This window comes from Myxocyprinus asiaticus, chromosome 7 (assembly GCF_019703515.2).
Source record: "Myxocyprinus asiaticus isolate MX2 ecotype Aquarium Trade chromosome 7, UBuf_Myxa_2, whole genome shotgun sequence".
NCBI classification, from domain to species: Eukaryota; Metazoa; Chordata; class Actinopteri; order Cypriniformes; family Catostomidae; genus Myxocyprinus; species Myxocyprinus asiaticus.
This window is the reverse complement of record NC_059350.1, coordinates 46,292,200-46,308,950: the sequence shown is the minus strand read 5'-3', so window position 1 is coordinate 46,308,950 and position 16,751 is coordinate 46,292,200. Positions and strand designations below refer to the sequence as shown.

At 36.9% G+C, this 16,751-nt stretch overlaps 1 protein-coding gene across 1 annotated transcript; it reads left to right on the top strand.

Annotated features, from left to right (window-relative positions):
- Positions 1 to 6,866: 6,866 nt before the first annotated feature.
- On the top strand, positions 6,867 to 15,970 carry cacng3a (calcium channel, voltage-dependent, gamma subunit 3a). The gene is made up of 4 exons (XM_051702777.1): positions 6,867 to 7,077; positions 9,934 to 10,017; positions 10,337 to 10,477; positions 14,798 to 15,970. Exons 1-4 carry the CDS (start codon positions 6,867 to 6,869, stop codon positions 15,541 to 15,543), a joined length of 1,182 nt encoding a protein of 393 aa, XP_051558737.1. The 3' UTR covers positions 15,544 to 15,970.
- Positions 15,971 to 16,751: the final 781 nt, after the last annotated feature.

Below are 16,751 nucleotides of genomic sequence, written 5' to 3'. Positions count from 1 at the left end.
TTATTTATTAGTTTATGTTGAAATTAACATTATTAAGAAATGCTGTAAAATATTATTCATTGTTAGTTCATGTTAACAAACATAGTTAAATAATGTTAACGAATACAGTCTTATTGTAAAGTGTTACCAAAACAACTTGTGCCAAGCTCTGGATTTTGTTGATCAGATCCAGATCTTTAGAGTCTTAAATGAATTTAAAACCTAATTTGTGCCATCACTTCGAACTTGTGTCTATTTTCAGTTTGATTTTTGTTTTCCTATAGGAATTTTTAGTGTGTGTATGTGTTTTTGTTATATATACAGTATTTAGCAAAAACTTGACATTATATTTTAAATTACTGGACACACAAAACAAGATTTCTTCAGTCTTTGGTTTTGCATATATCAACGAAATGAATACTGACAATATCCATTTCAGATTTTAAAGAGAATTTCTGCAAGCACATGGTATATTGCACACAAAAGCAAATAAAATGAAATAAATCCTAAACATGCCTACTATAAAATGCATTAGATTCCCCCCTTAATAGTACACTTTCTACCATTAGTGTGTTTTAAATTATTGTTTAAGATTCTACATTTCTTTAAAATGAATTCATGAACAGATGGTGGGCGCAACTTTAGTACACATAAAATATGCTATTATATCATGTGTTTGCAATCCTTGATAAAGTGCATTAGTGCTGTTTATTGAGCTAGTATAAGATCCATTCATATGACTGGGTGCATAGAATGTGATTCATATGAGCTGAACAAAACCTACACCTACAGTCTTTACTGTAGCCCTAATGTGCCATATATTTTTGTGGGGGTATATGCAGTGTTTTGGGGGCTCGTTATGTGCCATGTGTCTTTGTTAAGCAGACTCCATAAGGAGTTTTGGTGTACCCTATGCATGCCTGGTAGAGCCCTCGCTCTTTATCTCGGTGTTAACCTATTAACCAAGTGTGTCAGTAATGGTTGGATCTGTTGTAGCATAGATCCTTTATAAGGGTAATGGTGTGTGAACATTTCTATTTGTTTATGTTTCATTTTGTATTAAGAACAATAAGTATTCTAGTCTTCCAAATGAACACACATTGTGTGATCATGTAAATAGTGATTACAGTATATAAGTATAGCCCACTTTTGGTGATAACCTGAAAAGTGGGGAAAATGTATAAAGATATTGTATTATATTTATTGTAAAGTGTATAAGGAAGGATGCATGTTTAGACTGAACGAGAAAGATCTGATAGCTGAGGAGCAGGATGGAAAAGCTGTTACTGGATGTTTCATAAGAAGAGCATCAAAAAGTACAGATAAAGTAACAAGTGAGTATACACTTAAGCTGATAGTCATACTACCCTTTTTGTCCTGAACTCTCCAGCATGTGCATAACTGTAAATCTGTGATGTAGCCTTTACTTGATCAAGGTATTTGTCACAACTTAAACAACCTTTGGACATTTTAACAATTCCTGTTCCTGGTCCCTTGTTAGAAAGCAGTGGATATTTTAGTTTTCTTACCATATTTTAATGATCGAGGCTTCAAAGGGCTTTTTGAATCACGAATCAACCCCCCTAAACAAGATTTTATACTATGCAAGACAGAGGCATGTCAACAATAACACATTAACATCCAGACAACAGCAGTGTTTGGCTATGGGGGATGGCTATCGCTGGTGATTGCAGAGATATTTTGCATGTTATTTACTTATGCTATGTGGACCATTAAAGCAGAAATTTTCAAAAACGCTGATATGGGTGTTCATAATTTTATAAATGTGTGGAAAAGATATAAGTGAGATATGTCATTGCAATCATTATATGGGAGTTATTTGGTGTTTGGGTTCTTAAACATTACTAACCGTACCCTGAAGCAATGCTAAACGCAACTGTGGGGTCCCATTCATTTTCTCCATAGGCAAATACATTTTTAACAATAACTTATAAACCTTTAAAGACAGACCTACCATAAGCTCAGAGGTTGTTAATCGATGATATATGCTTCTGTTGAAGCCATCAGTCCACGTTATTTCAACGTCGTTGTTTCAAAATCATGTTTAATAGTGTAATTCCTGGCAAAGAACTACACTACCCATGATTCCGTAGAGAAAGATCCACCAATCAGAGAATTGCAGGGAACAAAGCTCGCCAAACAAGCTCTGAAGTGACTGCCAACTCCCATTTTTATTTTGCACAAATATTTTAATGTATTGTTTCTATACTTATAATAAAGAACTTTTAATCAATTGTTTTATATATTTACATAGTTTTTAGTTTCATTCGCAATGCTTCATGGGATTGTAGTTTGTGCCCTCATGAAATACGGTAAGTACACAGCCTTTGTCTTTATGTCTGATTTTCAAATACTTTTTTGCCTCAAATCAAAGTTTGTAATGTTGTGATTCACCTCGGGGCTGGATGGTTTGGTTTATGGTTCTCATATATATATATATATAAAATGACATTTCTCTTTCAAAATGTGTTTTTGGCAACCCTGATACATTCAAAGTGTCAGGTTTGAATGTTAAAGGGTTGAAGGTCAGTGCAAAAACAGCTAATTATGCCTTAACAAGCAAACATCGCACCACATTATTCACAGTAAATATTTTGCTACTTTGTGCCAAGAATTAAAAAATCAGTTAAACAAATATTACTCATATTTTCCATAACAGTGCTGAAATATTCAGCATGACTTGGCTAATATAAGTGTCAAATTATAAAATGCTAATAAACTTGCCTCTGTTTTAACAATGAGGTCAGTCCCTCTAATGTCAGAAACACTACACCATTTTATTTATTTATTTATTTTACTCATTTTTAACTAATTTCAATTAGTTAGTGTTAGGGTTCTGCATTTCTCAGCAAATGCATGAAGCATTTTAGAAAAATAAACTACATAATGAAAGCATGATTTCATTTTAATTCAAGTTGATTCTACAAACTATAGGCCGATGACTCATTAAAATGTGATAATGGTGAATAGGGAAATAGGGACATACAAATGAAATTTAAACAAACATAAAAATAAAAATTTTTTCTTTTTAAAGTTTCTTTTGCATTACACACTAAAGAGGATTATATAGATCAAAAGTTGATATATTTTTATTGTTAAAAGTTGATTTAGTTTTTTAATGTTTATTATTTCAGTAGCAGTGTTGGGTAAGTTACTCAAAATAAGTCATCAGCAACAAATTGCTAATTACTTCTCTAAAAATGTAATCAGATTACATTACTGATTACTTCATCTAAAAAGTAATCACATTACTAATTATTTTACTTTTAAGTTACTTTCTAAATCACTTTTCCTAGAAAAATTGTTGGTTTTCCATTCAAATTCAAGATATCTATATTTCCTCCTCATTCATTGTCGCCCTTCAGCTCTCACAGAAACGTTAACAGATATACATATGAATTCATATTTTAACTGTATTCTACATATTACTTTAGCGAAAGTAATGTAATAAAAAGTAATAACTTTAATTAAAAGTCAGTAAATGTAATCTGATTACAAGAATTTACAATGTAATGTATTACACTACTTTTTACATTACACTGATCAGTAGTGACCAGTGAGTCATGGGGACGCACCATTCATGAGAACGAAACATAAAGTAGTGACAATAGATTGTGAAACATACGGTTAATACATTAGTATCCATGTTACATTCTAGTACATGAACTACAGTACCATTACAAAAGTAACAAAAACAACTTCATACATAGCCCTAATTGTTTTGAGAAGCTGCTTGTAGACTGGTTGTAACTAATTATAACCGTGCGTAACATTGACAATGTGAAGAGTGACATTACATAATGTTAATATCATAGTATATTTGCTAAATTATTGGTATTTTGTATAAGTCTGTATAACAATATAGTATATTAAAGGGTAAGTTCACCCAAAAATTAACATTCTCTCATTATTTACTCACCCTCATTCTATCCCAGATGTGTATGACTTTCTTTCTTCTGCAGAACACAAATGAAGATGTTCAGAAGAATATCTCAGATCTGTATGTCCATACAATGCAAGTGAATGGTGATCAGCACTTTAAAGCTTCAAAAAGGAGATAAAGTCAGCATCAAAGTAACACATAATACTCCAGTGGTTTAATCCATGTCTTCTGAAGTGAGCCAGTTGGATTTGGGTGAAAACAGACCAAAATGTAACTCCTTTTTCACTATAAATCTTGACATCAGCAGTCTCCTTGGCAACCATGATTTCAAGCGTGATTACACTTCCTATAGCACCATCTAGAGCTCTGCACCTGCGTTAAGCACTAGGAAGTGTAATTCAGTTTGAAATCATGATCGTGCCTAGAGACTGCAATGACAAGATGTAAAGTGAAAAAGGAGTTCGCTCTGTTCTCACCTAAAACCAATTGGATTGCTTCAGAAGACATTGATTAAACCACTGGAGTCTTATGGATTACTTTTATGCTGCCTTTATGTCCTTTTCTGAGCTTTTGGAGTTCTGGCCACCATTCACTTGCATTGTATGGATCTACAGAGCTGAGATATTCTTCTAAAAATCTTCATTTGTGTTCAGTAGAAGAAAGAAAGTCATACAGTACACATCAAGGATGGCATGAGGGTGATTTTTCTAGGAGTTTTGGGTGAACTATTCCTATAATGCCTTAGACAACATGAGCGCATCTGCACACAGGCCTACTTTTACACGCATTAATGTAAGAGTGCTGCTAAAGTGTCAACTCCTTTGTAAGACTTATAATGATGAAATGAAAATGACAAATGTTCATTAAAAGTTATTTTTGTTATCTTGTGTGTGTTCCAGCCTATTTAAAGATTTTATGTAGATACTATGTTGCATTGCGTAACCAATTCATAGTTTTCAGTCATGTGACTGGCACGGAGATCTGGAGGGCCAGGATGAAAGCATACAAAAGTACAGACAGTTGTAAGTGTTTTCGATCTGGATGGGTCAATAATGCTGCCATTTGGGACATGAAGGACAAGAAATTCTTCATTGTTAGAGCAGCGGTGAGTGCTAATTAGCTAACGTTGACCTAACGTTAGTTTCAGGGTCACTGTAGTCAGTGTTCTAGGGCAGTAGTGACAAGGCAGTAATCTTTTGGTTAGGTTAACACAATATCTTATAACACAAATCCAATCAAAACTTTTTTCAAACGTCAGGTAAACCACTCCTACAGTTTAAATGACCCACAGTTGATTGGATTGGTGCAATTTGGCCACTGCACTTGTATGGCAGGGTTAGGAGAAGTGTGTTCGCATGTAGGTGCCATACTCTACACTTTGCTTGTAGCTGTGAACAAACTGAGTGCCACTGCATGCACTGATGGCAGCCATAAGGACAGTAGGGTATGCAGAAGGGAGCCAGATAGCTTTCACAAAGGCCCAGAGAAAGAGATCTGCTGATGGGTATGGTGACCTCCCCCCTGCCAAGATTCCACCTCCAACACCAGATGAATGCACAGCATTCTACAATATGCTACATATATCAGAAAGTACTGAAATGGAACCTGTCAAAAGCTCCATTTTGTCTGTTGTCCCTGGCCATGCAAAGAGGTACATACCTTTTCAACTGTAGTGCCAAGTAATAGAAAGGGAGACAAGACTACAGTCAAAATGTGCCATGTGGTTTGACCAGAAGGCAGGAAGGGTGATGGCGTCAAACATAGAGTCACATGGGGTAACCTTCTCGTGGTCGCGATTAGTGGTTCTCGCTCTCAATGGGGTGTGTGGTAAGTTGTGCGTGGATCACAGAGAGTAGCATGAGCCTCCACATGCTGGGAGTCTCATGCACAACGAGCCACGTGATAAGATGCACAAACTGACTGTCTCAGAAGCGGAGGCAACTGAGACTTGTCCTCCACCACCCGGATTGAGGTAGCCGTGCCACCACGAGGATCAACTAAGTAGTTGGAATTGGGCATTACAAATTGCAGAGAAAAGGGGATACAAAAATAATTAAATAAAAATAAAAATAATACATCATTAAAATAATTATTTTAACAGCACTGTAGGCTTAAATCTACATGCAGACCACTTGCATGGAAACACGTCTCAAGTTGCACTCTTTTTCAGGCAGCAACGTTTGCTACATGCAAAAAAGTGCAACTCGAAACACATTGCTATGCAACTGGTCTGCATGTAGATTCTCCTCCTCTCTGGGATTGCTTTCTCGGACGGGATTCTGTAGAAGCACAACTCAGGCTTGTCTCCTCGTTGGTTAATGCATCCGATTGAATAGCAACTATATCTGCATTTTGGCTAAACAAACCTGGTAAAAAAGTTACTGGCGGGCAGCAGAAGAAAGCCTTGTTTTGCCCTCCAGGTGGGCGATCCTATAAGGATGTAACGTCACGTGAAAACTGTCCAACTTTGTCCTGTCCACGGTACTATTGAGCGCAAAATGAGAGGCGGCGCTTTGCAGCCACAAATGAGATGTAGAGATTCAACAGACATTCAAGCCGGAACCACCTCATCATGTATCATGGGAATGCACACTTATCAGTCGTGGGCATAACAGTTTTTTCTAAAGGAATACTCAGAAGAGCTAACATCACTATGACTTGAATGGAAAGTTATTCTTGCCAATTTTTAATGTGTAAGGTAAGGGATTTCAGAGCGGAGACAGTGAAAATGGGAATTGCTCTTAATGATGTTTTTATAAATGGACATGAACCCCAGTTATCCTTTGGAACTCTTTGCATCTATGCGTAAAAGCGCGCAGCATGAGGGACCCGTGCCAAAACTTCACCCACAAACTTCACTTTACGATCTTGTGATCGCTGTCCAGAGAGAGGTAACCTACATCGATGAAACTCCATGTGGATTAGGTGCTTCTGGCCGTTATATGTGTACTCTAATGACAGAGTGCCTGCTCGCGGGTGCAGGATGAAGGTGTGTAACCGCGGACCGCAGATGCTCGTCACCACGGCGGGGGCTTTCACGGCCTTCAGCCTGATGACCATCGCTGTGGGCACGGACTACTGGTTATACTCGCGTGGGGTCTGCCGGACCAAAAGTGTCAATGACAATGACACAAACAGAAAGAACGAAGAGGTGCTCACACATTCAGGGCTCTGGAGACAGTGCTGCATGGAAGGTACATTTTTCCATTAAGGGGACATAATAATAATTATTATTATTTTTAATGGCTTTACTGGTAACATTTTACAACAAGGTTGCATTCGTTAACATTAGTTAATCCATTAGGTATCATGAACTTTTAATGGCCTATTTTTTACAGCATTTATTAATCTTTGTTAATGTTAATTAATAAAAATAAAATTGTTCATTGTTAGTTCATAGTGCATTAACTAATGATAACATAAACACCTTTCAATTTAAAAAATACATTTTAGTATTTGTTAAAATTAACATTAAATGCTGTAAAAGTATTGTTCATTGTTAGTTAATAACAGGCTAACTAATGTTAACATTAAAGTGAACACTTTACAGAGTTCATGTTACACATTACACGTTACCATAAAATATTGCTATAGTAAAAATAATAACAGGCTACTTTATCTTCTCAAAATATTTACACAATAAGTAGGCTACATGAACTGTAGTTCACTAGTAAGTACTTTTTTGTAAGTGTACTATTACTGTCTAATGTAATTACATGTTAAAATGAACAATGTAAAGTGGGTTACACTTTATTTTACAGTGTCCTTGTTACAGTGTAATTACACAAGGAAGTACAGAGTAATATTCATTAACAACATGTACTTACTATAGGCTCAGGGTTAGGTTTAGGGTAAGTTGATTGTAATAATGTGTAATTTACTGTTATTACTAGAGTCAATACATGTCATATGTATAACAAGGACACTGTAATATAAGTATTACTGTAAAGTGTGACTGAAAATACAAAAACAAAACAAAAATCAAGTACCATTTTTAAAAATGGATACATGCTAGTACCATGGTTTTTGGACATGTACCATGGTAATACCTTGGTGTTCCATCCCTAACAAAAAAAGTGCTGTAGCTGTACCATGGTACTATGATTGTGTCAGATGGTAATATAATAGTATTGTCCAAAAAACACGGTAGTACCATGGTACTTTTAGTAAATACTATTGTACATGAATATTTTAATCATTCAGTACCATGGTATATATCTTAAAGTAACATGGTATTACAATCTGATAACATCACTGTACCATTGTACCACCACATTTCTTTTAGTAAGGGACTATACATTTTCAGTATTATAAGTCATGTTACTAATGCAATACAAATAACAATGTAGTTCCACAAAATAATTAGTACACATGAAGTACATGTAGTTCACTAGTATTAGTAGGCCTACTTAGTATAAGATTCATAATAACACTTTACAATAATGTTCTATTTGTTAACACTGGTAAAGGTGTCATTAACTACAATGAACAATATATTTTAACAGCATTTATTAATCTTTTAATGTAAATGTTTAAAGATATAATTGTTCATTGTTTGTTCATAATGCATTAACTATATACTGTATAGATAGATATAGATATAGATAGATAGATATGTATATGTTAATATACAGTATATACCTTTTAATAAATATATATATATATATATATATATATATATATATATATATATATATATATATATATATATATATATATTAGTATATGTTGAACATTAATTTAACCAAGATTAAAAAGTGCTGAAAAAGTATTGTTCATTGTTAGTTCATGTTAACAAATGTAGTTAACTATGTTATCGAATACAACCATATTGTAAAGTGTTACCAGATTCACTATCAAAAAAGTACCATTAAGTACCATGGCAATACCATTGTTTTTTGGAGTATACAATCTAAATACCTTGGTGTATGAATATGGTAATGATTCAGTACTATGGTGTGTGTGTGTGTGTGTGTATGCAAGTACTATCTGATTCCATCACTGGTACCGACACAGTACTATTATGTAAGGAATGTGTATATCAGATGACCATATATGTAGTAAAAGATAAAAGAAAAAGAAAAAAAAAAGAATGTGTATTTCAAGTTAGAGCCATGTGAAATCCATTCCGATCTGTATTATTTATTTATTTTTTGACTGATTTATTGATTTACTTATTTCTACTTTGTCTAACAATCTGTGCTCCTCTAGTTTCGACCCATGTCTCTCACACCCTCTCCTACTCTCTGACCTATATCAGTTCAACATCAATTCTTTTAATGGAAAGTGTAATGAAGCATTCAGAGTGTTAAAAGGACACCAAAGTGGCAGCGTTCATGTTACGTATGTGTGAATGTGAAAGAGTGCAAGTATAAAAATAGATTTACGGTATGATTAGACAAACTGCATCATTTAACACATTTTGTAGGTTTGTATTTCATGCAAATAATGCAAGCAACAACGTGTGCAGAAATGCACTTGCAATGGAAGTCTATGGGGGAAACACTTGCCCCATAGACTTTCATTGTAAGTGTATAACTGTTAACACATGTTTTCTTTTTTTTTAAACTGTGGGATGAGTATAACATTTTTTTTACATTTCTTTGGTAGTCACAGAACTTGTATTTCATCTGGAAATGTCCTCTAAAAGGAGTCTTTTCTACTGTAATGTTCCACGGTTTGCTCATTCTTAGACCCATACCTGATTTATTATTTGTCTAATACTGTAATTATTCTAACATGATCAAAGGACAAATAAATCAGCATGAGCATGTAACTGATTATATTGGTCTGACACTGAGAAAGAGAAAATGTGTGTATTGTTGTGGTTTACAACTTTATTACTCTTCCCGTGTTGCCCTGTTCCAGTTAAAAAAAAAAAAAATATTGAGTGCTTGTCTGTCTATGTGTGTTGAGAATGTCTAATTAGATGGGGAGGATATTGATATTGTTAATGATTTGATAGCATTAGTCCAACCATGTGGAAAATGGTATTGGCCATTAACGGACAGCATGTGTGCAATGAGTCTGGTTTTGTGTCTTTCTTACAGGCATATTTAAAGGGGTTTGTAAGAACATTGATCATTTCCTAGAGGATGCAGATTATGAACAAGATGCTGCAGAATATGTACTGCGTGAGTATTTAAGACTTTCACACAACCAACCACAGCTCAAACATATACAGTGGCCCCAAAAAGTTTTTGGACACTTAAAATGTATGAATTTCAATGCATTCTTTAAAATAAATGCTATTTGCTTTAATATCTTGGGTTTCACAGTTACATTCATACATGCAGTAAGTTTGGTTTTTTTCGTTCAAATATGTTTGGGGCCACTGTACAATAAAATGTATAGCACACACTATACAAATGTACTCACATTCTTGTGTAAAATGAAATGCCAAAATACATCCACCGGTATCAGAGGACACTCAGGTGTAAGTGTGTGTTACAGGTGCTGTGCGTGCATCTAGTCTTTTCCCTATATTGAGTGTGGGACTGCTGTTCATTGGTGGAGTTTGTGTAGCCGCCAGTGAGTTCTACAAGAGCCGACATAATGTCATCCTGAGTGCAGGCATCTTTTTTGTCTCAGCTGGTATATCCACACACCAAACACACATACATACACACACACACACACACACACACATTTACAAAGTTATCTTAATGACCACAAAGGTGTTGCAGCTGGTTGCCAGGGCATTGCTATGAGGTTGCTAATGTGTTCTGAGTGTTTTTTCAGACCTCGTTGTAAATTCGGCAAAAGTCGGTCGAAAGCTCTTCAGCTGTAATCGGTCTGTGCTAACTGATATTCAAACTTCTGCCACCAGTGGCCGAAGCTGGAAGTGTTTTTGAACGTTTTTGAGCATGTGAGCTCCAGTTTCCAGGTGAAATGTCCACATAGTGGTGCCAAAAGCGAGTTCTAAAGTAAGTTGTTTTTGTTGTAAATGAATGCATATTTTATTAACCATACACCCTAACAGTGTTGGGTGTAATCCAATTACAAAGTAATTACTTACTGTAATTTAAATACAGGGCATCCTTTTACTGTCGGCGCTATGCGACATGTTGCAATGGACACTTCCAGTGTAGACATCTTCACTGAATATAATGGGATCTATTCGCTTTTGGCACGATGCAACATGCCGCTCGTGTCTGGTGTAGAGGGTGTAAATCCAAAGTATACTTCGTTTTGACACGAACGCTTTCAAAACTATTTTCAAAGTATTACGCTTGGGATCGATGCCGTTTTCATGTATCGATAATCGGAAGATTTTCCAGATGATTATCGATATATATCTTTTTCAGATATAAATAGGGCTGCTTGTTGCACAGTAGTTCAACTTGCATAGTTTTCCATTAAATTGGACCCAAATCATTTGGACATAGATTATTTACTCAAGTCATTACTTAATGATATATTGTGTATAAGTATCTTACGTAGAGCGTACACAATATATTTTCAGTTACAAGTATGTCTTTTTGTGGTTTGACAGCTTAAATGAAAGACCTGTTCAATGCTACATACAGGAAAATTGCATAATAAATGTCAATGTTTCTAATGGTTCAGTCTTCACAGTTACACCTGTTTCATACACTAACCTGCAAACTCATCAACATCACTTTGGTAATTCTTTTGGTAATTTTCTCCTCTTTTCTCCCCAATTTGGAATGCCAAATTCCCAATGCGCTCTAAGTCCTCGTGGTGGCGCAGTGACTCGTCTCAATCCAGGTGGTGGAGGACGAATCTCAGTTGCCTCTGCGTCTGAGACGTCAATCTGCGCATCTTATCACGTGGCTTGTTGAGCGTGTTACTGTGGAGACGCGGCACATGTGGAGGCCCACGCTATTCTCCGCGGCATCCACGCACAACTAACCATGTGCCCCACCGAGAGCAAGAACCACATTATAGCGACCACGAGGAGGTTAACCCATGTGACTCTACCCTCCCTAGCAACCGGGCCAATTTGGTTGCTTAGGAGACCTGGCTAGAGTCACTCAGCACGCCCTGGATTCGAGCTCGCAACTCCAGGGATGGTAGTCAGCGTCTTTACTCGCTGAGCTACCCAGCACCCCCTTCCACGAAGGCATTATTAAGGATTTCATGCTTAAATGACATACCCAAAAGTAACTAAAAAATAAATAAAAATATTGCAAAGAAGGTCAAATGCATGGTATACATTTTTAGAAAACCTTTCAAAATGTTAAGAAAATATATTTTGATCACGCTCAGAGGCTCTCATGATACAACACTGCTGACAAAACACACAAAACATGAGCGCTAAAAATACACTTTTCAGTTATTATTCATGTTTGACATTTTACCTTTTAGACAGTATGTATGGATGGTCATAAAATTAACTTTGGTGTTGTTCTCCAACATGTCATCTATACCATGAAAAATAAATTTGTTGATAGTGCAAACCAGTCCAAAGATACAGCATTTGGAACCATGGCTCCCAAGGTGTACTTTTATTTATAAGTGTCCAAAAACATCAGCAAGCAAGTTTTATTGAACACTAAAACATAATAAATGAAAGCTATGAATGCAATTAAAAAAAATACTTAAAATTATATAAACTAAGCCCACAATTATACAGTTCAGATCACTTTGTCTTCCCATTTCATCACTTCATAAACTGCGTTGAGCGCCCTCTTGTGCGCAGTCTATGTATGTGCGATCTGGGAATGTTTACATCACGTGGGACACGGGGTTGTCCAAATATGGAATCTAACACTCTCTAGACATCCAATGAGGACGATCTGACACATATTTGACGTGAAGGATGTTACAGTGAATCGATCGCAGAGAAACCGTCGCCATAGAGACCTCATTAGCAACAGCTTGTTATGCCACTCTTTGAGGGATATTACAGGATCCAGTGGTGTAGTAGTCTCTGAAGAGGTGGGCATACTGTGAATTTATGAAATATGCACCCGGTCTCTAAAATTTATAAACATATACATTTACTTTTATATACAGTACATAAGTAAAATGTGTAAGAAATATATTTTTTCCATAACAAATAAAAAATAAAAAAATTGGCTGTTGTAATCATAGTCCCACATGAACTTACAAAATGTATATCAGGGTAAGTTTCTTGCTGGCATGGGGTAGATTACACTGCTAAGAAACATGATATGGTAACTTGATGTTAAATATGCATTTAAATTAATAGGTCTCATTAATGTTGCTTTCATTAGGCTACTATGAAATTTGTTAATACTTTATAATTACTCTAATTAATAAACAAATACATACATAATACGCAGTAAAAGGCACACACAAAAAAATACATTTTATATAATTACGGGACACAGTTGTCCAGCATCAAAAACTAGCACAGGTGCAATAACATGCAGTATATTCACAAGTTTGCAAGTTTAATCGCATAGGTTACATTTAAACGTGTGTATATATATATATATATATATTTACCTTTAGCAGGGAAATACATTTACAGCGCAAATTATGGTTACTCCAGGGATGCTTGTGCATTAGACGCTGTAAATGTCCCGTCCCTTACTGAAACAGAAAATATGATTGGTTAGCAAATATCCAGTCAAGTCTGAAATGAACATTCTGATTGGTCGATCAGCTTAGTCGGACTGTCTGTCTTGCCTGTGCCATCTGTTGCGCTCCTGTCTACCGCTGCTCCGTGCGCATTTAGAGAGAATCTGTACACTAAAAAAAAAAAAAAACGGTTCACTCAACGGTGCTGCAGCATCGCGTTAGTAGATTGATAAAGTTCCAGGTCAAAAGCCTACTTGTTCGTCTGGCGGCCATATGTATCATCACTTATTTTGGGTGGGCATACGCAGGGGAGTAGTTTCCAGGGGGGATGCGGGGGAGGTAACTCCCCCAATAATCAAAATCAGCAAGTACAACCCCCCAATATTTATACCATGATCATTGGAAACATGTAGATGCTTCACGCTGCAACCCCCAACCCCCCCCCCCCCCCAATATTCAAGCCAAATCTACGCCCTTGAGCATACGTAAAAACCTAAGAAAGATAGGTGGGCATACGCCGTATGTACTAGACTACACTACGTCAGGATCGTATTATGTCGAGTGTGGGCTTGTTTTATCTAGATCTGTCTGCTGTAAGTTGTGATATGCCATTTTTTAATACCATATTTATTTTTCATTAAGTTATAAACCATAGTCTTCTTGACAGCAACGCAAGGGTTTCCGATAGTGAAGCTCAGTAATGCGACCAAAAGTTGAGAGCGTTTCAACTTTTGCTGCAACGCTCCCTGGTGTACGCATCCGCTGACCAATGGTAATCTCAGAGAGGCGGGACTAGTTGTGCTGTGAAATCGAAAAAACATGGCGGACAAACTCAAACAAGCGGTGTATTCATTCCCTGTCCTCTATTATCTATCTCTGACAGGCTAAAAAGATAGTAATTGTGGAGAAAGAGCCTGAAGAAGAGTTTCAGTGTTTACTGGTACATTGTAAAAAATATATATTTTAAATAGCTTTCTCTATCCGCGACCGACACTACCGGTACACGCCTTTCAAATGGACCTTTCACACCCATGCGTCAAACGCTCCGTCTGAGTTTCCCTTGTGTGTAGCGCCCTCAGAGTACACGAAGTTCGAAATATTGGGCAGCACGCGCCCATTGCTCTGCTGATAACGAAATTTGCATCACGCGTACTGTATAGTAGGAATGTGTTTTGCTGTCCCCTTCGGCATATCGCGGCACCGTTTAGCGGCCCCCTTCATCATATCCTGGCACACTTTGGCATATTGCGACTCTGTTTCGTAGCCGGCCCACCCGGAAAATTCCCGGTTCTCCCGATGACCAGTGCGTCTCTGGCTACAAATATGCACACTAGCAATACCTACTTATTACACTTATTTACTTCACAGAACATGGTTAATATGTGTACATTTTTGTTTCAGGTCTCAGTAACATCATTGGCATTATCGTGTACATCTCGTCCAACGCTGGCGACCCCAACCAGAGCGAATCCAAGCGCAGTCACTGGTACGGCTGGAGCTTCTACTGCGGAGCTCTGTCCTTCCTCATAGCAGAGACTGTTGGCGTCTTGACCGTTCACCTTTTCATCGACACGCACCGTGTGTTGAGAGCGCAATCCAATCGCTCGCTCCGGCCCAGCACACATTCATCCCTGCAGCATCGCCGTTCTACCAGCTACCGCTCCCGTTACCGCTGGAAACAGGGTCAAAATCGCTCGTCTGACACCCGATCGCGCGAGCCCTCCCCCGCACGTCGTGGGAACGACCTTGGGCTGTACGCACTGGGGCGTGGACTTCCACCAACAGCAACGCTAGCGCACAACTCAGTCAACACGGCCGGTGGCTTTGAGCATTGTCATAACTCTGTCATTGCTAATAACAGCTTTGTGAATCCTCGCATTTTCTCCATGCAGAACTCGGTGAAATCCGAAAGAGGGCTTCCACACGTACAGAACTCTTTGTGCTCAGAGAAAGGGTTTGCATTTGCAAATGCACACGGGGAAAATTCAGTCAAGCCAGAAAACGGAGTTGTGCTGTCACAGAACTATAAGCAGAACCCAGTAAATCCTAGTAAAAGTCCAGTGCATGCACAGAATTCTGTGAGTGACATTGCACACACGCAAAGCGTCGTAAGCGGAACTGCTACAAGAATAACTACTCCAGTGTGAAAAACAAGCTGTTATATGAATATGAAATTAAATGTGCTTTATTAAAGCTGTCACAAGCAACTGTGTGAAGATTAGCTACTCACCCTCATGCCATTCCAGATGTGTATGACCTTCTTCTGCTAAACACAAAGATTTTTAAAAGAATATCTCAGCTCTGTAGGTCTATACAATGCAAGAGAATGATGTCCAGAACTTTGAAGCTCTAAAAAGCATACAAAGGCAGCATAAAAGTGATCCATAAGACTCCAGTGGTTAAATCCATGTCTTCAGAAGTGATATGATAGGTTTGGATGAGAAATAGATCAATATTTAAGTCCTTCTTTACTATAAATTCTCCTCCCTGCCCAGTAGATGGTGAATATGAATGAAGAATGCGAATTACCAAAAACAAAATAAGAAGAATGTGAAAGTGAAAGTAAAAATGGAGATTGATAGTAAAAAAAAAGAATCAAAAAAAAAAAAAAAAGGATTTAAATATTGATCGGTTTCTCACCCACACCTCTCATATCGCTTCTGAAGATATAGATTTAACCACAGGAGTCATAAATCTTTGTTTGTGTTCAGCAGAAGAAAGAAAGTCATACACATCTGGGACGGCATGAGGGTGAGTAAATGATGAGAGAATTGTAATTTTTCTTTGAACTATCCCTTTAAAAGAGGATATGCTCTCTTGTCCTTGGAACTATTAAGATGCAATATAAATAATGGCCACATAAGGACAGCAAAGTACAAGCAAATTGCTATTTTTTGGTATTTTGATCATCACGTCCTCTCCTAATTACTCTAAAAACAATGTATGATATTCATGTCAGGTTTCCTTTTACAGTCACACATCTGCAATTAAGCACAAAAGTTCTTCTAGTCAGTGCTTAAAACTGTAATGTGATTTAAAATGGAACAATATATCCTAGATTAACTGCGACTCGTTTCTTTGTAATAACAAAATTAAGGAAAAAGTTACAATAACACTAGTATTTTAGCTAATAATGTAACAGTTGTTTAGAAACATCAGATTTTCAGCAGCCTCAAATTGGAAGTTTTTCAGTGCTAATTTGTATCCAGTCTGGTTAAAATTTCAGTTATATGAAGTTATATGCACTACACTGAAATTTCAGTCTGTTATTCACACAAAATTATTGTATGGATTTAGAACACTTGGATTATAACACATGAGTTGACTGGACTACTTTTATGATACTTTTTTAACC